Raw genomic sequence first — 22,905 nt, 5'->3', positions numbered from 1 at the left:
ACCCAGCTTCGTGTCATCCGCAAACTTGGAGATGCTGCATTTAATTCCCTCATCCAAGTCATTACTATATATTGTAAACAACTGGGGTCCCAGCACTGAGCCTTGCGGTACCCCACTAGTCACTGCCTGCCATTCTGAAAAGGTCCCGTTTATTCCCACTCTTTGCTTCCCGTCTGCTAACCAATTCACCATCCACATCAATACCTTACCCCCAATACCGTGTGCCTTAAGTTTGCACACTAATCTCCTGGGTGGGACCTTGTCAAAAGCCTTTTGAAAATCCAAATATACCACATCCACTGGTTCTCCCCTATCCACTCTACTAGTTACATCCTCAAAAAATTCTATGAGATTCATCTGACATGATTTTCCTTTCACAAATCCATGCTGACTTTGTCCGATGATTTCACCGCTTTCCAAATGTGCTGTTATCACATCTTTGATAACTGACTCCAGCAGTTTCCCCACCACCGACGTTAGGCTAACCGGTCTATAATTCCCCGGTTTCTCTCTCTCTCCTTTTTTAAAAAGTGGGGTTACATTAGCCACAATAAAAAGTGACTTGACTTGACTTGAGTGAACTCGGCCTTTTCTCCTCGGAGCGACGGAGGATGAGAGGTGACCTGATAGAGGTGTATAAGATGATGAGAGGCATTGATCGTGTGGATAGTCAGAGGCTTTTTCCCAGGGCTGAAATGGTTGCCACAGGAGGACACAGGTTTAAGGTGCTGAGGAGTAGGTACAGAGGAGATGTCAGGGGTAAGTTTTTTAGTCAGAGTGGTGAGTGCGTGGAATGGGCTGCCAGCAACGATGGTGGAGATGGATACGATAGGGTCTTTTAAGAGACTTTTGGATAGGTACATGGAGCTTAGAAAAATAGGGGGCTATGGGTAACCCCAGTAATTTTTAAGGTAGGGACATGTTCGGCACAACTTTGTGGGCCGAAGGGCCTGTATTGTGCTGTAGGTTTTCTATGTTTCTATAAGTTTGCCCAGGTGGATTGAAGGAGGATACTGGCGGGGATAATGATAGGGTAGAGATGGCTGAAGTTGCTGGGAATAGTTCACAAGGTGCAGGATAAGACCATAAGACATAGGAGCAGATTTAGGCCATCTGGCCCATCGAGTCTAGTCTGCCATTCAATCATGGCTGATCCTTTTTTTTCCTCTCCTCCTCAACCCCAGTTCCTGCCCTTCTCCTGGTAACCTTTGATGCCATGTCCAATCAAGAACCTATCAATCTCTGCCTTAAATACATCCAACGACCTGGCCTCCACAGCTGCATGTGGCAACAAATTCCACAAATTCACCACCCTTTGGCTAAAGAAATTTCTCTGCATCTCCGTTTTGAAAGGGTGCCCTCTATCCTGAGGCTGTGCCCTCTTGTCCTAGACTCTTCCACCGTGAGAAATACCCTTTGCACATCTACTCCATCTAGGCCTTTCAACATTCGATCAATGAGATCCCCCCCCTCATCCTTCTGAATTCCAGTGAGTACAGTTCCAGAGCCATCAAACATTCCCCGTATGATAACCCTTTCATTCCTGGAATTATCCTTATGAACCTCCTCTGGACCCTCTCCAATGCCAGCACATCTTTTCTAAGATGAGGGGCCCAAAACTGTTCACAGTACTCAAGGTGAGACCTCACCAGTGCCTTATAAAGCCTCAGCATCACATCCCTGCTCTTGTATTCTAGACCTCTTGAAAAGAATGCTAACATTGCATTTGCCTTCCTCACCACCGACTCGACCTGCAAGTTAACCTTCAGGGTGTTCTGCACAAGGACTCCCAAGTCCCTCTGTGTCTCAGATTATTGGATTTTCTCCTCATTTAGAAAATAGTCTGCATGTTTATTTCTACTACCAAAATGCATGACCATGCAATTTCTAACGTTGTATTTCATTTGCCACTTTCTTGCCCATTCTCCTCATCTGTCTAAGTCCTTCTGCATCCTACCCGTTTCTTCAATAATACCTGCCCCTCCACCAATCTTCATATCATCTGCAAACTTGGCAACAAAGCCATCTATTCCAACATCTAAATTATTTATATACAGCATAGAAAAGAAGTGGTCCCAACACCGACCCCTGTGGAACACCATTAGTCACTGGACAGATATGTCACAGAATAGGTATGTCCCACAGAAGAAGTTGTTCTCAAATGAAACGGGAAGGCAACCATGGCTGACAAGGCAATTAAGACCATAAGACAAAAGACATAGGTACAAAATTAGGCCATTTGGCCCATCAAGTCTGCCCTGCCATTGGATCGTGGTTGATCCTTTTTTCCCCTCAACCCCACTCCCCAGCCTTCTCCCTGTAACACAGAAAACCTACAGCACAATACAGGCCCTTTGGCCCACAAAGCTGCGCTGAACATGTCCTTACCTTAGAGATTACCTATTTTTACCCATTGCCCTCTATTTTTCTGAGCTCCATATACCTATCCAGGAGTCTCTTAAAAGAACTTGATGCCTTGCCCAATCTAGAACCTATTAAGCTCTACCTTAAATACACACTACGATTTGGTCTCCATAGCTGTCTGTGGTAATAAATTCCACAAATTCATCACTCTCTGGTGAAAGAAATGTCTCCGCATCTCTGTTTTAAATGGACGCCCTCCTATCCTGAGGCTGTGCCCTCTTGTCCTAGATTCCCCCACAACGGAAAGCATCCTTTCCACATCTAATGATTCTTTTTGTTGCTCTCTGTAGGTTTTAAAAGCTTCCCAATCCTCTTCATCCACTAACTTTTTTGCTTTGTTGTATGCCCTCTCTTTCGCTTTTACATTAGCTTTGACTTCCCTTGTCAGCCACAGTGGTACTATTACCATTTGAGTATTTCTTTGTTTTTGGAATACATCTGTCCTGCACCTTCCTCATTTTCCCTAGAAATGAACGCCATTGCTGCTGTGCTGTCATCCCTGCCAGCGTCTCTTCCAATTTACTTTAGCCAGCTCCTCTCTCATACCACTGTAATTTCATTTACTCCACTGATATACTCTTATATCAGACTTTACTTTCCCCCTACCAAACTTCAAGTTGAACTCAATCACATTGTGATCATTGCCTCCTGAGTTATTTTACCGTAAGCTCCCTAATCGCTTCTAATTCATTACTTAATACCCAATCCACTATAGCTGTTCCCCTAATAGGCTCAACGACAAACTGCTCTAAAAAGTCATCTTGTTGTCATTCAACAAACTCACTGTCGCAATCCATTACCAACCTGATTTTCCCAATCGACCTGCATGTTGAAGTTCCCCATGAATTATCACATTTCCCTTTTGACACACCCTTTCTATTTCCCATTGTAATCTGTGGTCCACATCCCAGCCACTGTCGGGAGGCCTGTATATAACTGCCATCAGGGTTCTCTTACCCTTGCAGTTTCTTAACTCAACCCACAAGGATTCAACATCTTATGATCCTGTGTCACAGCTTCCTGCTGATTTGATGCCACTCTTCACCAGCAGAGCCACGTCATCCCACTCTGCCTCCCTTCCTGTCCCTCTGGTACAACATGTAACCTTGAACATTCAGCTCCCAACTAGAATCATCCTTCAGCCACGATTCAATGATGGCCACAGCATCATACCTGGCCATCTGTAATAGTGCAACAAGATCATCCACCTTATCTCGGTCTCGGCCCAAAACTTCGACTGTACTTGTTTTCCATCGATGCTGCCTGGCCTGCTGAGTTCCTCCAGCATTTTATGTGTGTTGCCCAGTTTCCTGTGTCCTGTACCTTGGGTGTAACTACTCCTCTATCACCCTTCAGCCTCCTGAATGATCTGGAGTTCATCCAGTTCCAGCTCCGACTCCTTAATGTGGAGTGTTAGAAGTTTCAGCTGTCTGCAGTCCTCCCAGGTATTCCGTGCCTTTCCATGTCCCATAAGAAGAGCATTCAACTACCCTCCCTGGCATCTCTACTGTCCTAGCTGAGCAATCTACATACAACTTTTTCACCTTCTCTCACTCAAGCCTCTGTGAGTGAAATAGCACAGTGGCATTTATGAGGTTGTTAGATAGACCCATGAATATGCAGGAAATGGAGGGATCGGGATCGGGATCATGTAAAACTGAGTTAGACTTGCATTTTGGACTCTCTCTTTTTTCCGTTAAATTACTTTTATGTTTGGAGTTACAAGTACAGCAGTGGCACTAAGGTACTTTTAAAACAAACACAAGGTGTTAAGATTTTTTATATGCCCATGAGAAAAGGTAAATTAAAAAACACAGCGCAACGCAGCACATGTTTCTTTTAAAGGGACAGAAACAGTCGAGTTAAAAAACTGAAATGGAAGAATTCATGGGTTGATAAACAGTGAATAGTGGGTGATAATAACTATAAAAAGAGAAAGATTGATACATTTGATGACACTACAGGTAACTGGATATCGTACAGAGTAAAATTTCTTCTGTACAGGTCACAGCTTTCCTGGAGGAGAGCCCAGTGATCCAAAAATATGAAATCCTTCCTCCTACACAATCCCTCTACCCTTTCCTGGCCTCACTAGTACGTGGCACAAGTAACAATCCTGCGATCACAACCCTGGAGTCCTGACCTCTAACTTTGCACCTAACTCCCTGCACTGTCTTTGCAGAAGCTCGTCCCTCTTCCAACCTTTGTCATTGGAACCTATATGGACCATCACCTCTGGCTGCTTAGCCTCCCACTTAAGAATTCTGAGGAATCGATCCGAGATGTCCTGAACCCTGGCACCCGGAGGCAACGTGCCATCCAGGAACCTCATTCTCGTCCACGGAACCAACTTTCTGTTCACCTATCTAATGCATTCCCCCTACCACCCACAGCTCACCTCTCCTCCCCTCTCCCCCGCTCTCCCCGACTACCTTTCCTTCTAAGTCACAGAACATTTCCCTCCACTAGATCATTCCCCCACCCTCAACAGTATCCAAAGTATACCTGTTGTTGAGAGGGATGGCCACAGGGGTACACTGCACTGGTTATTTAACCGCTTTTCCCTTCCTGTCACCCAGTTTCCTGTGTCCTGCACCTTGGGTGTAACTATTTCTTCATATGTCCTGTTTATCACCCTGTTAGCCTGCCAAATGATCCACTTCCAACTCCAACAACGTAACACAGAGTTAGAAGTTGCAGCAGGATGCACTTCTTGCAGGTGAAGTGGTCAGGGACACTGGAGGTCTCCCTGCCTTCCCATGTCCTGCAAAAGGAGCATTTCACTATCCTACCTGGAATCTCTACGGTTCTAACTGAGCAAATATAAAGAAGGAAACAATAACTAAACTGAAAAAACACTACCTTTCGCTTTTTGCCTTCTCTCACTCAATCCTCTCCTCGCTGAATCCTTGAAGCGCTAAAGCCTCAAATCCTCACTCTAACAATGCCTGTGCCTTATGTTTATTTGCTCTTGCTAATCAATCTCAATCTGATTGGCCACTGCTCAAAGCTGAAACCCTGTCCAGCGCTGGTTTTGAATGCACATTCGCCAACCTGTGAGAGTCTCCTCTTCTCTTGCTTCCAATCTCTGATTGCCACTGTCATTTTCTGCTTTCCCTAGCAGCTGAGAGTTTGCTATTGGAAGTGAATGACTTTGTTAATGGTGTTGCCAGGTCACAGGACTGGTGTGAGACGTGACTCTTACACTCTTTCACAACATCTTTAGATGTTGGGTGGTATTTATGGGGCGAGGGGCAGAGCAAGTGACCGTTACGTCAGAGCTAAGATACTTCAGTTAATATTACCTTTCAGTGCAGGTGCCCCCTGATTTGCACTTTCTTTTACTTCAATCAATCCTGATTACAATTAGTGAAAGAAAATATGAAAATGCAAATGAAAAGTGGTGAGAAGGAACTAACGATGTCATTCTTCACATTTGACAGCTGTAATTAAATCGGATCTCAGGAGACAGAAGGCAAACATGCATGCGAGAGAGGAGTCCGTGAGTAAACTCTGCTTCAGTCCTCGTACACCTGCATGCACAATCTTTCTCTGTTGGGGAAACCACTTTCTTTGGCATCCTTTCCAAAAGGGTACTGTGGACAGGAATTGCTGATTGGTTGTTCCCAATTCACAGGAACGCCATGATTGTCCCAGCAATATTCTCAGTCTCCGCACGTTCATTTGCCTGTCTAAGAGCTTCTTAAATGCCTTCACCACTCCTGCCAATGCATTCTAGACACCCACCATTCTCTGTGCCCTGCACATCGCCTTTAAACTTACCCCCTTCGTCTTAGACATTTCAATCCTGGGAAAAAGAGATACTGGCTTTCTAAATCTTTCATAATCTTAATTTTTATCAAATCTGCCTTTACTCCCCAACACTCCAGAGAAAACAATCTCAATTTGTCCAACCGCTCCTTATAGCTAACACTCTCTAGTGCAGGCAGCATCCTGGCGAACCTCTTCTACACTCTTTCCAAATTCTCTACGTCCTTCTTATAATCAGAGACAGGATTTTTCTGCACAAACAGATAACTACTAACTCTGATCAGCCATTGACTTTCCTAGTGGACAAAAATCCTATCCAAAATAAGAATCAGGTTTAATATTACTGGCATATGTCATGAAATTTGTTGTTTTGTGGCAGCAGTACAGTGTAATGCATAATGATAAAATATATAAATTACACTAAGAAATATATCCTTACAAATAAATAGTGGAGTCCTTACTGTATTCTCCACCAGTGGTGTTTGACTCACCAGCCTGTGGTTACCTTGATTATCCCTGCTGTTCTTTGCAAGGATGGCTCTGCTGCGCATAAGGCCAGGAAGAAGAGTGGTGAAGCTGTTGTGGTAGGGGATTCTATGGTAAGGGGAATAGAGAGGAGCTTCTGTGGCTGCAAATGGGACTCCCGTGTGGTGTGTTGCCTCCCGGGTGCAAGAGTCAGAGATGTCTCAGAGAGGCTGCAGGGCATTCTGAAAGGGCAGGGTGAGCAACCAGCTGTCATGGTGTATGTAGGTACTAACAATATAGGAAGAAAGCGGGATGAGGTCCTACATCTGAATTTAGGGAGCTAGGAGATAAATCAAAGAGTAGGGCCTCAAAGGTAATAATCTCAGGACTATTACCGGTGCCACGTGCTAGCCGGAGTTGGAATAGCAGGATAGCTAGAATGAATATGTGGCTTCAGTGGTGGGGCAGGAGGGAGGGTTTCAGATTCTTGGGGCATTGGAACTGCTTCTGGGGGAGGTGGGACCAGTACCGTCCGGACGGTCTACATCTGGGCAGGGCTGGGATCAATACCCTAGGGAGAGTGTTTGCTAGTGCTGTTTTGGAGCCTTTAAACTAACATGGCAGGGGTATGGGAACCCACACAGAAAAGAAGAGAGAAGTGATGCAGAGACCAGAGACCAAAGCTAGTCTTAGTGAAGAAAAAAGTGAGAGTAGAGAGCATAAAAGTAAAAAACAAAAATCACATAGGTCACTAGATTCTAAAAGGACAATGAGTATAAGGGCAGTTTATCTAAGTGCCCGTAGTATTAGAAACAAGGTTAGTGAACCTGTGGCACAGATCAGTACCAAGGCATATGATTTAGTGGCCATTACAGAAACCTGGTTGCAAGATGGAGATGACTGGAAATTAAATATCTAAGGGTATCAGGTAATATGCAAAGATAGGCAGGAAGGCAGAGGAGGTGGGGTGGCGCTCTTGATTAGGGATGAGATCATGGCGATTGTGAGAGACGATATAAGATCTACAGAGCAGAATGTTGAGTCCATCTGGGTAGAGATTAAGAAAAGTAAAGGGAAAAAAAAATCACTGGTGGGAGTTGTCTATCGGCCACCTAATAAAAATATTACAGTGGCAGAGGCAATTAACCAAGAAATAACTGAGGCTTATAAGAATGGAACGGCAGTTGTCATTGATTTAATAGGCATCCATTAGTCTCGTGAGACCATGGATTTGCGCCCTGGAAGGTTTCCAGGGCGCAGGCCTGGGCAAGGTTGTATGGAAGACCAGCAGTTGCCCATGCTGCAAGTCTCCCCTCTCCACGCCAGCGATGTTGTCCAAGAGAAGGACACTAGGACCCATACAGCTTGGCACCAGTGTCGTCGCAGAGCAATGTGTGGTTAAGTGCCTTGCTCAAGGACACAACACGCCACCTCAGCCAAGGCTCGAACTAGCGACCTTCAGATCACTAGACGAATGCCTTAACCACTTGGCCACACGCCAGCTTCCACATAGATTGGGTGAATCAGGTTGGTCAAGGTAGTCTTGAGGAGGACTTCATAGAATGCATCCGTGATGGCTTTCTTGAGCAGCATGTTAGTGAACCTACAAGGGAAAATGCTATCTTAGATCTAGTCCTGTGCAATGAGACAGGTAAGATTAACAATCTTTTAGTCAGAGATCCTCTTGGAAAGAGTGATCATGGTATGATTGAATTTCGCATTCAGATGGAGAATGAAATAGTTAGATCTAAAACTCGTGTATTATGCCTAAACAATGGAGACCACAATGGGTTGAGGGAGCATTTGGTTAGTGTAGACTAGGAGCACAGGCTATTTGGTAAGACAGTTGAGGAACAGTGGAATACTTTCAAAGAAATTTTTCACAGTGCTCAACAGAAATATATTCCAGTCAAAAGTAAGGACAGTAAGTGTGGGGAGAGCCAGCCTTGGATAACTAAAGATATAAAAGATAATATCAAATTAAAAGCTCATGTGTACAAAGTCACAAAGAGTAGTGGGAGACTGGAGGATTGGGAAAACTTTAAAAAGCAATGAGAACAACGAAACAAGAAATAAGGAAAGGGAAGATAGAGTATGAAAGTAAATTAGCACAAAATATAAAAACAGATAGCAAAAGTTTTTATAAATATATAAAGCGGAAGAGGGTGGCTAAAGTCAACATAGGTCCCTTGGAAGACGAGAAGGGAGATTGATATTGGGTGATAAGGAAATGGCTGAGGCATTGAACAACTATTTTGTGTTGGTCTTCACGGTGGAGGACGCATCTAATATGCCAAAGAAGGATGTTATGGACGAAATGGGAGGTGAGGACCTCAAAAAAATCACTGTTATTAAAGAGATAGTGATGAGCAAACTAGAGGGCCTGAAGGTAGATAAGTCCCCTGGTCCTGATGGGATGCATCCCAGGGTGCTGAGGGAATTGGCAGAGGTTATAGTAGACACGTTGGTAATCATTTATCAAAACTCTCTAGACTCTGGGCAGGTCTGGACAGATTGGAAGACAGCAATTGTCACGTCACTTTTTAAAAAAGGAAGTAGGCAAAAGACAGGCAACTATAGGCCAGTTAGTTTAACATCTGTAGTCGGGAAAATGCTTGAAGCTGTCATTAAGGAAGAAATAGCGAAACATTTAGTAAGGAGTGGTTCTGTTAGACAGTCGCAGCATGGATTCAGAAAGGGCAGGTCCTGTTTGACAAACTTACTGGAGTTCTTTGAGGACAGAATGAGTGCAGTGGATAGACGGGAACAGGTGGATGTCGTATACTTGGATTTCCAGAAGTCGTTTGATAAGGTGTCGCACAAGAAACTTATAAATAAGATACGGATGCATGGAGTCAGAGGAAGTGTATTGGCATGGATAGTGGATTGGTTAACCAATAGAAGGCAGGGAGTTGGATAAATGGGTGTTTCTCCGGTTGGCAGTCAGTGGTGAGTGGGGTGCTGCAGGGGTCGGTGCTGGGCCCGCAGCTGTTTACCATTTACATTGATGACTTGGAAGAGGGGACTGAGTGCAGTGTAGCAAAATTTGCTGATGACACCTAACTGAGTGGAAAAGCAAATTGTACAGAGGATGTGGAGAGTCTGCAGAGGGATATAGATAGGTTAAGTGAATGGGCCAAGGTCTGGCAGGTGGAATACAATGTTGGTAGATGCGAGGTCATCCACTTTGGAAGGAATAATAGAAGAACAGACTGTTATTTAAATGGTGAAAGATTGCAGCATGCTGTTGTGCAGAGGGACTTCAGAATGCTTGTTCATGAATCGCAAAAAGTTGTCTTGCAGGTACAACAGGTTATTGAGAAGGCAAACGGAATGTTGGCCTTCATTGCTAGAGGGATTGAATTCAAGAGCAGGGAGGTCATGCTGCAACTATACGGGGTACTGGTGAGGCTGCACCTGGAGTACTGTGTGCAGTTCTGGTCTCCATACTTGATGAAGGATATACTGGCTTTGGAGGCAGTGCAGAGGAGGTTCGCCAAATTGATTCCGGGGATGAAGGGATTAACCTATGAGTAGAGATTGAGTCGCCTGGGACTATACTCTCTGGAATTCAGAAGAATGAGAGGGGATCTTATAGAAACTTACAAAATTTTGAAAGGGATAAATAAGATAGAAGTAGAAAAATTGTTTCCATTGTTCGGTGAGACTAGAACTAGGGGACATTGCCTCAAGATTCAGGGGAGAAGATTTAGGACGGAGATGAGGAGAAACTGTTTTCCCAGAATTCTCTGCCCAGGGAAGCAGTTGAGGCTTCTTCAATAAATATATTTAAGAAACAGTTGCCGGCAGATAAGTTTTTACATAGTAAGGGAATTAAGGGTTATGGGGAAAAGGCAGGTAGATGGAGCTGAGTTTACGGACAGATCAGCCATGATCTTATTGAATGAAGGGGCAGGTTCGATGGGCTGGATGGCCTACTCCTTCCCCTATTTCTTATGTTCTTAATGTTCTTAAAGAAAGGAACATCATTAGTGACCCTCAAATCTTCTGGCATCTCAATCTTGGCTGGCAGGATGTTAAAATCTCTGTCAAGGCCTCAGCTATCACCTACCTTGCTTCCTGTAGCAACATGGGTCAGATCTCATCTGGCCCTGGAGATTTATCAACTCTTATGCTATGACTTAAACAGATGTGACCATTAGACCATAAGACAAAGAAGCAGAATTAGGGCATTTAAAACCTTAAGACCGTAAGATATAAGAGCAGAAGTAGCCATTCGGCTCATCAAGCCTGCTGTGGCATTTAATCATGGGCTGATCCAATTCTTTCAGTCATCCCCACTCCCCTGCTTTCACCCCATACCCTTTGTTGCCCTGGCTAATCAAGAACCTATCTATCTCTGCTTTAAATACAGCCAATGACTTGGCCTCCACAGCTGCTCATGGCAACAAATTCCACAGATTTACCACCCTCTGACTAAAGTAATTTCTCCACATCTCTGTTCTAAATGGACGTCCTTCAATCCTGAAGTCGTGCCCTCTTGTCCTGGACTTCCTTACCATGGGAAATAACTCTGCCATATCTAATCTGTTCAGGCCTTTTAACATTCAGAATGTTTCTATGAGATCCCCCCTCATTCTCCTGAACTCCAGGGAATACAGCCCAAGAGCTGCCAGACGTTCCTCATACGGTAACCCGTTCATTCCTGGAATCATTCTCATGACTCTTCTCTGAACCCTCTCCAATATCAGTATATCCTTTCTAAAATAAGGATCCCAAAACTGCACACAATACTCCAAGTGTGGTCTCGCGAGTGCCTTATAGAGCCTCAACATCACATCCCTGGTCTTATTTTCTATACCTCTAGAAATGAATACCAACATTGCATGCACCTTCTTCACCACCTATTCAACCTGGAGGTTAACCTTTAGGGTATCCCGAACAAGGACTCCTAAGTCCCTTTGCATCTCTGCATTTTCAATTCTCTCCCCATTTAAATAATATCTGTGGAATTCTCTTCCACAGGAAACAGTTGAGGCCAGTTCATTGGCTATATTTAAGAGGGAGTTAGATATGGCCCTTGTGGCTAAAGGGATCAGGGGATGTGGAGGGAAGGCTGGTACAGGGTTCTGAGTTGGATGATCAGCCATGATCATACTGAATGGCGGTGCAGGCTGAAAGGGCCGAATGGCCTACTCCTGCACCTATTTTCTATGTTTAATAGTCTGCCCATTTATTTCTTCCACCAAAGTGCATGACCATACAATTTCCAACATTGTATTTAATTTGCCACTTCTTTGCCCATTACCCTAAACTATCTAAAATTCTCTGCAGTCTCTCCGTTTCCCCAACACTACCCATTCCTCCACCTATCTTTGTATCATCGACAAATTTAGCCACATTTATCCAAATTTAGCCAAATTTATCCATTAATCCCATAGTCCGAATCATTGACATAAATCGTAAAAAGCAGCGGTCCCAACACCGACCCCTGTGGAACTCCACTGGTAATCGGCAGCCAGCCAGAATAGGATCCCTTTATTCCCACTCTCTGTTTTCTGCTGACTAGCCAATGCTCCACCCACACTAGTAACTTCCCTGTAATTCCATGGGATCTTACCTTGCTAAGCAACCTCATGTGCGGTACCTTGTCAAAGGCCTTCTGAAAATCCAAGTACACCACATCTACTACATCTCCTTTGTCTACCCTGCTTGTAATTTCCTCAAAAAAATTCAGTAGGTTAGTCAGGTAGGATTTTCCTTTCAGGAAATCATGCTGGCTTTAGCATATCTTGTTTTGTGCCTCCAGGTACTCCATAATCTCATCCCAAACAATCGATTGCAACAACATCCTAACCATTGCTGTCAGGCTAACAGGACTATAAGTTTCCTTTCTGCTGCCTCCCACCCTTCTTAGATAGCCAAGTAACATTTGCATTTTTCAATCATCCGGTACGATGCCAGATTCTATCGATTCTTGAAAGATCATTGTTAATGCCTCTGCAATCTCTTCAGCTACTTCCTTCAGAACCCGAGGGTGCATTCCATCAGGTCCAGGAGATTTATCCACCCTCACACCATTAAGGTCCCTGAGCATCTTCTCAGACGTAATTTTCACTGAACATAGTTCACTTCCCTGACACTCTTGAATGTCCAGTATATAGCAGATGTCATCCACTGTGAAGACTAATGCAAAATGTGCATTCAGTTCCTCTGCCATCTCCAGCGTCATTTTCTATTGGCCCTATATCTACCCTCAATTCTTTTTTACCTTTTATATACTTAAAAAAGCTTTTAGTATCTTCTTTGATATTAGTCACCAACTTCCTTTCATAATTCATCTTTTCCTTCCTAATGACCTTTTTAGTTTCCTTCTGCAAGTTTTTAAAAGCTTCCCAATCCTCTTTCTTCCCACTAGCTTTGGCTTCCTTGTATGCCCTCTCTTTTGCTTTTACTTTGGCTCTGACTTCACTTGTCAGCCAGGGTAGTGTCCTTCTTCCATTCGAAAATTTCTTATTAGGAATATATCTGTCTTGCATTTCCCTCATTTTTCACAGAAACTCCAGCCATTTCTGCTCTGCTGTCCTTCCTGCTAGTGTCTCTTTCCAGTCAACCTTGGCCAGTTTCCCTCTCATGCCATTGTAATTTCCTTTATTCCACTGAAATACCGACACATTGGAATTTAGTTTCTCCTTCTCAAATTTCAAAGTGAACTTGATCATATTGCGATCTTTGTTCGCTAAGGTTTCCAAACCTTAAGCTCTCTTATCACCTCAAGATCATTGCACAACACCCAATCCAGCACAGCCGATCCCCTAGTGGGCTCAACAACAAGCTGTTCTAAAAAGCCATCCCTTAGACATTTGGCCCATTGAGTCTGCTGTGCCATTCAATCATGGCTGAGAGAGGAGCTTCCACAGGTGGATTGGAGGAGGATACTGGCAGGGATGATGGCAGACCAGAGATGGCCGAAATTTCTGGGAATACAAGGCAAAGGATAAATATGTCCGGCAGAGGAAGAAGTTCTCAAATGGCAGGGGTAGGCAACCATGACTGACAAATGAAGTCAAGGACTGCATAAAAGCCAAGGAAAGGGTACATAAGGTAGCAAAAGTGAGTGGGAAGTTGGATGATTGGGAAGCTTTTAAAATCCAACAAAAGGCAACTAAAAAAGCTATAAGGGAAAAGATTAAATATGAGGGCAGACTAGCCAATAATTTAAAGCAGGATACTAAAGTTTTTTTTCAGTTATATAAAGAGTAAAAGGGAAGTGAGAGTTGATATTGGATCACGAAAATGCTGGTGAGGTAGTAATGGGGGACAAAGAAATGGCAGATGAACTTAATGGGTACTTCGCATCTGTCTTCACTGTGGAAGACACTAGCAGTGTGCCAGAGGTCCGTGATTGCCAGGTAGCAGGAGTGAGTGCCATTTCTAAAGGAAAAAGTGCTAGGCAAATTCAAAGGTCTTAAGGTGGATGTCACCTGGGCCAGATGGACTACATCCCAGAGTCCTGAGAGAGGTTACTGAAGAGATAACAGATGCATTGGTCATGATCTTTCAAGAATCACTTGATTCTGGCATGGCCCCAGAGGACTGGAAGATTACAAATGACATTCAACTCTTTAGGAAGGGAGGAAGGCAAAAGAAAGAAAATTGTAGGCCAGTTAGCCTCACCTCAGTGACTGGTTAAGTGCTGGTGTCTATTATTAAAGATGAGATTTCGAGGTACTTGGAGCCTAATGATAAAATCTTCAAGATAAAAAGATGCTGCTCAACAAGATAAACCCTGTGGCGTTACAGGAAAGACACGGGCATGTATAATGGCTGACAGGAAGGAGGCAGCAAGTGGAAATAAAATGGGCCTTTTCTGGTTGTTTGCTGGTGACCAGTGATGTTCCTCAGGGGATTGCTACTTTTCACGTTGTTTGTCAATGATTTAGAAAATGGAATTGATGGCTTTGTGGCAAAGTTTGCAGAGGATATGAAGATAGGTGGAGGGGTAGGCAGTGCTGAGGTAGCAATGCAATTGCAGCAGGAATTGAGACGAATTGGAATAATGAGCAAAAATTGGCAGATGGAATACAGTGCTAGGAAGTGTATGATAATGCATTTTGGTAAAAGGAACAGTAGTTGCCGACTATTATCTAAATGGGGAGAATATAGGGACATAGAAAATCTACAGCACAATACATGCCCTTTGGCCCACAATGCTGTGTCGAATATATACTCACTTTAGAAATTACCTGGGTTACCTATAACCCTCCAATTTTCTAACCTCCATGTACCTATCCAGGAGTCTCTTAAAAGACCCTATCGTATCCGCCTCCATCACCATGGCTGGCAGCCCATTCCACGCACTCACTAATCTCTGCATAAGAGACTTACCCCTAACATCTCCTCTGTACCTAGGCTTTTCAACATTCGAAAGGTTTCCATGAGATCCCCCCCTTATCCTTCTGAATTCCAACAAGTACAGACCCAGAGCCATCAAACGTTCCTCGTATGATAACCCTTTCATTCCTAGAATCATCCTTGTGAACCTCCTCTGTACCCTCTCCAATGCCAGCACATCTTTTCTAAGATGAGGAGCCCAAAACTGTTCACAATACTCAAGGTGAGGCTTCACCAGTGCTTTATAAAGCCTCAGCATCACATCCTTGCTCTTGTATTCTAGACCTCTTGAAATAAGTGCTAACAGTACATTTGCCTTCCTCACCACTGATTCTACCTGCAAGTTAACCTTCAGGCTGAACTGCACAAAGACTCCCAAGTCTCTTTTGCATCTCAGATTTTTGGATTTTCTCCCCATTTAGAAAATAAGTCTACACATTTAGTTCTTCTACCAAAGTTCATGAACATACATCTTCCAACATTGTGTTTCATTTGCCACTTTCTTTCCCATTCTCCTAATATGTCTTGGTCCTTCTGCAGCCTACCTGATTCCTCACCACTACCTGCCCTCCACCAGTGTTTGCAAACTTGGCAACAAAGCCATCTATTCCATCATCTAAATCATTGACATACAGCATAAAAAGAAACTGTCCCAATACCAACCACTGTGGAATACCACTAGTCACTGGCAGTCAACCAGGAAAGGATTCAAGGAAAAAAATACCCTGGGTCTTGTCTTGTAAGCAGTCTCATGTGTAGCACCTTGTCAAAGGCCTTCTGAAAGTCCAAATTTACAACATCAACTGCATTCCCTTCATCTATCCTACTTGTAATCTCCTCAATGAATTCCAACAGATTCGTTGGGCAAGATTTTCCCTTAAGGAAACCATGCTGACTTCATCCTATCTTATCCTGTGTCACCAAGTACTCCATAACCTCATCCTTAGCAATTGACTCAAACATTTTCCCAACCACAGGTCAAGCTAACTGGTCTACAATTTCCTTTCTGCTGCCTTCCTCCTTTCTGAAAGAGTGTAGTGACATTTACAGTTTTCCAGTCCTCTGGCACCATGCCAGGGTCTAATAATTTTTGAAAGATCATTACTAATGCCTCCGCAATCTCTACCGCTACCTCTTTGAGAACTCGAGGGTGCAGTTCTCTGGTCCGGGTGACTTAGGTCTTTCAGCTTTTTGAGCACCTTCTCCCTCACACCCTTCAACACCTGGCACATTGCTAGTGTCTTCCACAGTGAAGACTAATGAGAAATACTCAGTTCTTTCACAAACAAGAGGAAATCTAATTCATCTGCCATCTCATTGGCTCACTGTGTTTATTTCTCTGGCCTCATTTTCCAGTGGTCCTATATCCACTCTCATTTCAATTGTACTTTTTTACATACTTGAATAAAATTTTATTATACACTTTAATATTGTTTGCTAGCTTGCTTTCATATTTCACCTTTTCCCTCCTAATCACTCTTTTAATTGCCATCTGTAGGTTTTTAAACCCTTCCCAATCCTCTGTCTTTCACTAATTTTTGCTTTGTTGTATGCCCTCTCTTTGCTCGTAGATTAGCTTTGACTTCCCTTGTCCGCCATGTTTGTACTATTTTGCTATTTTAGTATTTCTTCGTTTTTGAAATACATCTATCCTCCACCTTCCTCATTTTTCCCAGAAACTCAAGCCATTGCGGCACTGCTGTCATCCCTGCCAGCATCTCCTTCCAATTTACTTTGGCCAACTCCTCTCTCATACCACTGTAATTGACTTTACTCCACTGAAATACTGCTACGTCAGACTTTACTTTCTCCCTATCAAATTTCAAGTTGAACTCAATCGTATTGTGATTACTGCCCCCTAAGAGTTCAAAAATTTTACTTTACTCTCCCTAATCACCTCTGGTTCATTACATAACACCCAATTCAGTATAGAAGATCCTCTAGTAGGCTCAACGACAAACTGCTCTAAAAAGCATAGGCATTCAACAAACTCACTCTCTTGAGATCCATTACCAATCTTATTTTCCCAATTGATGTGCGTTGAAATCTCCCATGACTATTGGAGATTTCATGTAACCTTCATTAAATTAATTATCTTTTATGTCGTTCACAACATCCAAAATATATTTATTATCGAAGTATGTATTATTCAACAAAGTATATATTTAACCTTGAGATTCATCTCCTTACACCTAACAAAACAAAGAAACCCAACAGAACTCGTTCAAAAAGACTGTCAAACACACGTGTGTAAAAAAACAGAACACATCAGGCAAACAATTAAAAGTAAGCAAATAACATTCAAATCTCAAGCTTGTGAAAGTGATTTCACAGCCACAGTGCCAGTTCATCATTACAGCCAGTCTAGGAGCCTGTTAGTTTCAGGCCACAACCTCAGTTCAGCACAGAAATGAGTCAACCCTGCCAAGCAGCGAGCACTTGTCTTTCTCCTTGACATCATGTCCTTTTCAATATGACTCGACATTTAAATCGGCCAAATATCGGCTCTCACACTGCACTTGGACCCAGCCCCTGCCACGTTGATATGCTTTCGGGCCTGGGCAGCACTGCCTTGATTCGACCTGTGTCCAAGCTTTTCAATCTGGCCTGGTGCTTAAATCAGGCCAACATCAGTCGTTCATCTTTCTCAGGCATGGGCCCCATTACCTTGTCTCGACCTCATCGCAGATCTGCTACCTCAGATCAACTCCAGGTCCATTCCAGTAATGGCCAAACATTGGCTTGTTCCTTACTCTCTTAATTTGACCCATACATTTTACCTACCATGGGAGTTCTCCGGGGTCATTTTGGTGGCAGTATACATTCCACCTCAGGCCAATGTCAAGCAGGTTTTAGATGATCTGAGCAATGGAATCAACATGCATGAAACAGCACACCCTAATGCCTTCACCATCGCTTTGGGAGATTTTAACCAGGCCAGTCTGAAAAAAATCACAAAGCATTTACCATCAACAGATCACTTGCAATACCAGAGGTAACAACACACTGGACCATTGCTACACCACCATCAAAAATGCCTACCGTGCTGTTCCACGCCCTCACTTCGGGAAGTCTGATCACCTGGCTGTACTTCTACATCCTGAGTATAGGCAGAGACTGAAGACTGCAGCACCAGTAGTGAGGACCAAGAGGTATGGACAAGGGAAACACAGGAGCGGCTACAGGACTGCTTTGAATCAGTGGACTGGACTGTATTCAGGGATTCATCTTTGAACCTGGATGAGTATGCTGCAGTTGTCACCGACTTCATTAAACCTGTGTGGATGAGTCAGTGCCTACAAAGACTTGCTGTACATTCCCACATGGATGAACCAGGAGGTATATCATCTGCTGAAGGCTAGATCTGTGGCATTCAAGTCTGGTGACCCAGGCCTGTGCCAGAAAACCAGGTATGATTTGCGGAGGGCTATTTCAAGGGTGATGAGACAATTTCGAATGAGGTTGGAGGCAACATCGGATGCACGACAACTCTGGCAGGGTCTGCAAGACATCACTTACTACAAAGCCAAACCCAATAGCATGAATGGCAGCGATGCTTCACTACCAGATGAACTCAACATCTTCTATGCCCACTTTGAAAGGGAGAACACAACTACAGCTGTGAAGATCCCTGCTGCGCCAGAGGACCGTGATCTCTGTCTCAGAGGCCGATGTTAGGCTGTCTATAAAGAGAGTGAACCCTTGTAAGGTGGAAGGTCCCGATGAAGTACCTGGTAAGGCCCTGAAAACCTGTGCCAACCAACTAGCGGGAGTATTCAAGGACATTTTCAACCTCTCACTGCTACGGGTGGAAGTTCCCACTTGCTTCAAAAAGGTAACAATTATACCAGTGCCAAAGAAGGATAATCTGAGCTGCCTTAATGACTATCGCCCGGTAGCACTCACATCGACAGTGATGAAATGCTTTGAGAGGTTGGTTATGACCTGACTGAACTCCTGCCTCAGCAAGGATCTGGACCCATTGCAATTTGCCTATCGTCACAATAGGTTAATGTAGTTGCAATCTCAATGGCTCTTCACACAGCTGTAGACCACCTGGACAACACAAACACCTACGTCAGGATGCTGTTCATTGACTGTAGCTCAGCATTTAATCAAGTCAAGTCAAGTCACTTTTTATTGTCATTTCTGCTGGTACAGTACACAGTAAGAACAAGACAATGTTTTTCAGGACCATGGTGCTACATGAACAATACAAAAACTACTCTGAACTACGTAAAACAACACAAAACTACACTGGACTACAGACCTACCCAGGACTGCATAAAGTGCACAAAACAGTGCAGGCATTACAATAAGTAATAAACAAGACAATAGGCACAGTAGGGGGCAGTAGGTTGGTGTCAGTCCAGGCTCTGGGTATTGAGGAGTCTGATGGTTTGGGGGAAGAAACTGTTACATAGTCTGGTCGTGAGAGCCCGAATGCTTCGGTGCCTTTTGCCAGATGGTAGGAGGGAGAAGAGTTTGTATGAGGGGTGCGTAGGGTCCTTCATAATGCTGTTCGCTTTAGGGATGCAGCGTGTAGTGTAAGTGTCTGTCACTGATGCCGTGTACTCCTCTAAGTTGGTAGAATTGCCATCGGTTGCAGCCTCCCTGAACATGTGCCAGTCAGTGTGCTCAAAGCAGTCTTGAAGAGCAGAGATGGCTCCTGCTGGCCAGGTTTTCACCTGCTTCTGAACTGGTCTGGAGCATCTGACGAGCGGTCTGTATGCTGGGATTAGCATAACAGAGATGTGGTCTGAGTAATCGAGGTGGGGTCGGGGCTCTGCCCGGTACACGTCGGGAATGTTTGTGTAAACAATGTCCAACGCGTTCTCCCCTCTCATTGCAAAGTCCACGTTCTGATGGAATCTGGGGAGCACTGACTTAAGGTTCGCATGGTTAAAATCTTCGGCGCCAATAAACAGTCCATCAGGGTGTGCGATCTGCAGCTCACTAATAGCCCCATAGAGTTCACAGAACGCCTACTTAGCATTAGCGCTGGGAGGAATGTACACACCAACTATAAGGACAGTGGTGAATTCCCGTGGTAAATAAAATGGTCTGCATCTAACAGTCACAAACTCCACTAGCGATGAGCAGTATCTTGAAACCAGCACAGAGTTCTTGCACCATTCCGTATTGATGTAAACACACAAGCCACCACCGCGAGTCTTACCGGAAAGAGCTGCATTTCTGTCTGCTCAAAACAAGACAAGCCCGTCCAACTGAATGGCGGCGTCCAGGATTCCATCGGAGAGCCACATTTCTGTGAAAACATACGCACAGCAGACTCTGTACTCCCGCCGAGTATTTCGTTGGAGTCAGATGTAGTCCAATTTATTGTCCAGGGAGCAGACATTGGAGAGCAGAATGGACGGGAGAGCCGGCCGGCTAAGGTTTGCTTTCTGCCTGGCACAGACTCCTGCCCGCTTGCCTCGCTTCCGCTTCCTCGCGCACCGCTTACGACCTCTCCGCCTCTGGCCACTGGCATTAGGCGACTCCGAGGACTGTAGGCCCGATCCCCTCAGCAAGCCAAGATCGCGTAATTTAACCAGCAGGTCTTGATGAAGGTTTGTTTTTGGGCGATCTCCGTATTGTAGCAGTATCTGGCGATGGTAGATAGTCGCTCTGTTATCCATGTGCCCTAATCAAAACCTGTGCCTTAAAATTAAATTAAAGTAACACCAGATCCGAAAGGCCGCTGCTGCTGTGCCATGCTGGGCCGCCCGGAGAGAGCGAATCCCACCATTCCCACAATCCTGACTGAGAAGTTGCAGAACCTGGGCCTCTGTACCTCTCTCTGCAGTCAGATCCTCGACTTCCTAACCGGAAGACCACAATCTCTGTGGATTGGTGATCCTCCTCGCTGACGATCAGCACTGGCGCACCTCAGGGGTGTGTGCTTAGCCCACTGCTCTACTCTATATACATATGACTGTGTGGCTAGGCATAACTCAAATACCATCTATAAATTTGCTGACGATACAACCATTGTTGGTAGAATCTCAGGTGGTGACAAGAGGGTGTACAGGAGTGAGATATGCCAACTAGTGGAATGGTGCCACAGTAACAACCTGGCACTCAACGTCAGTAAGATGGAAGAGCTGATTGTGGACTTCAGGAAGGGTAAGATGAAGGAACACATACCAATCCTCACAGAGGGATCAGAAGTGGAGAGAGTGAGCAGTTTCAAGTTCCTGGGTGTCAAGATCTCTAAGGATCTAACTTGGTCCCAACGTATTGATGTAGTTATAAAGAAGGCAACACAGCGGCTATACTTCATCAGGAGTTCGAAGATATTTGGCATGTCAACATATACACTCAAAAACTTCTATAGATGTACTGTGGAGAGCATTCTGACAGGCTGCATCACTGTCTGGTATGGGGGGGGTGGGGGCTACTGCACAGGTCTGAAAGAAGCTACAGAGGGTTGTAAATCAAGTCAGCTCCATCTTGAGTACTAACCTACAAAGTACCTGGGTCATCTTTAGGGAGCAGTGTCTCAGAAAGACAGCGTCCATTATCAAGGACCTCCAGCACCCAGGGCATGCCCTTTTCTCGCTGTTTCCATCAGGTAGGAGATACAAAAGCCTGAAGGCACACACTCAGTGATTCAGGAACAGCTTCTTCCCCTCTGCCACCCGATTCCTAAATGAACATTGAACCCTTGGACACTATCATTTTTAATATACAGTATTTTTTTTTGCACGTTATTTTAATCCTTTGAATATACGTACACTGTAATTGATTTACTTATTTATCATTTTATTTACTTCTTTTTCTCTGCTAGATGATGTATTGCATTGAATTGCTGCTGCTAAGTTGACAAATTTCACGTCACATGCCGGTGATAATAAACCTGATTCTGATTCGCCGCACCCCAACCATCCCGCCCCTTCGAGATTTCAGTTCGCAGCACAAAAATGCCAGGCTGTACTGGCGGTTCAAAACCACAGCTCCGAAAGGGAAGCTGCAGGCTGTTGATTGCAGTGATTGTTTTCCAGAAAACGTGATTAATAAAGTAGCTAGTAGTTTTGTTTGCTGTCAGTAAGTCGTCACTGTGTTTCACCAGCACCATCTCAAACCGGAAGGTCATCTCCTTCGTGAATGCAAATGAGAAATATTCTGTGAGGACCCTGCCTGGCTCCACACATCACTGGAGTAAAAAAAAAACAAAATGCTGGAAGAACTCAGCGGGTTAGGCAACATCTGAGGAGGGAAATGTGCAGTCAGTGTTTCAGTCAAAATACTTCATATGCCCTGAGTGTAGGTCTCAACTCAAAATACTGTCTATCCATTTCCATCTTTAGATGTTGCCTCACCCACTGAGTTCTTATAGTACAAACAAGAGAAAATCTGCAGGTGTTTGAAATTCAGGCAACACACACAAAATGCTGGAGCAACTCAGCAGGCCAGGCAGCATCTATGGAAAAAAGTACAGGCAACATTTATAGGCTGAGACATCTTGGCCTGAGACATTGACTGTACTTTTTTCCATCGATGCTGCCTAGCCTGCTGAGTTCCTCCAGCATTTTGTGTGTGTTGCCTTGAGTTCTTATCAAGTTTTTTTTACTTACAGAAAGTCTTGGGATACTACCTTACTTACCAAGGGTTTTTCCATAGCCCCTTTTTTTTCACTTCCCCCCTACATACGTTGTATTCCTCAAGACACTCCTTTCGTTCCAGTTGCCTGTAAATGTCAAAAGTGTCCATTTTTTTGGGCTGATTAGACCTTAAATGCTCCCACAACAGACAGTCCAGGAAGCAATCTCTCCGATGCTCTGAAATCGCTCCTCCTTGAGCTAAGAAACTCTTGAATATCCAGTTCTCAATTAGTTCTCAAGACATCCCAAGCACCCCAAGGACAGCTCATGGTTAGAAACAGAA

At 44.2% G+C, this 22,905-nt stretch overlaps 1 protein-coding gene across 4 annotated transcripts in view; it reads left to right on the top strand.

Annotated features, from left to right (window-relative positions):
- The window catches only part of LOC134343979 (heme transporter FLVCR2-like), a 250,933-nt gene that overhangs the window by 207,541 nt on the left and 20,487 nt on the right, over positions 1 to 22,905 (top strand). For all 4 annotated transcript variants that reach the window (XM_063043005.1, XM_063042996.1, XM_063043023.1 and 1 more), the window contains exon 9: positions 5,868 to 5,926. In XM_063043005.1, coding sequence (XP_062899075.1) covers positions 5,868 to 5,926 — 59 coding nt within the window. The remainder of the gene's footprint in view (positions 1 to 5,867; positions 5,927 to 22,905) is intronic.

Source organism: Mobula hypostoma, chromosome 1 (assembly GCF_963921235.1).
Source record: "Mobula hypostoma chromosome 1, sMobHyp1.1, whole genome shotgun sequence".
Taxonomy (NCBI): domain Eukaryota; kingdom Metazoa; phylum Chordata; class Chondrichthyes; order Myliobatiformes; family Myliobatidae; genus Mobula; species Mobula hypostoma.
This window is presented reverse-complemented; position numbering and strand designations above follow the sequence as displayed.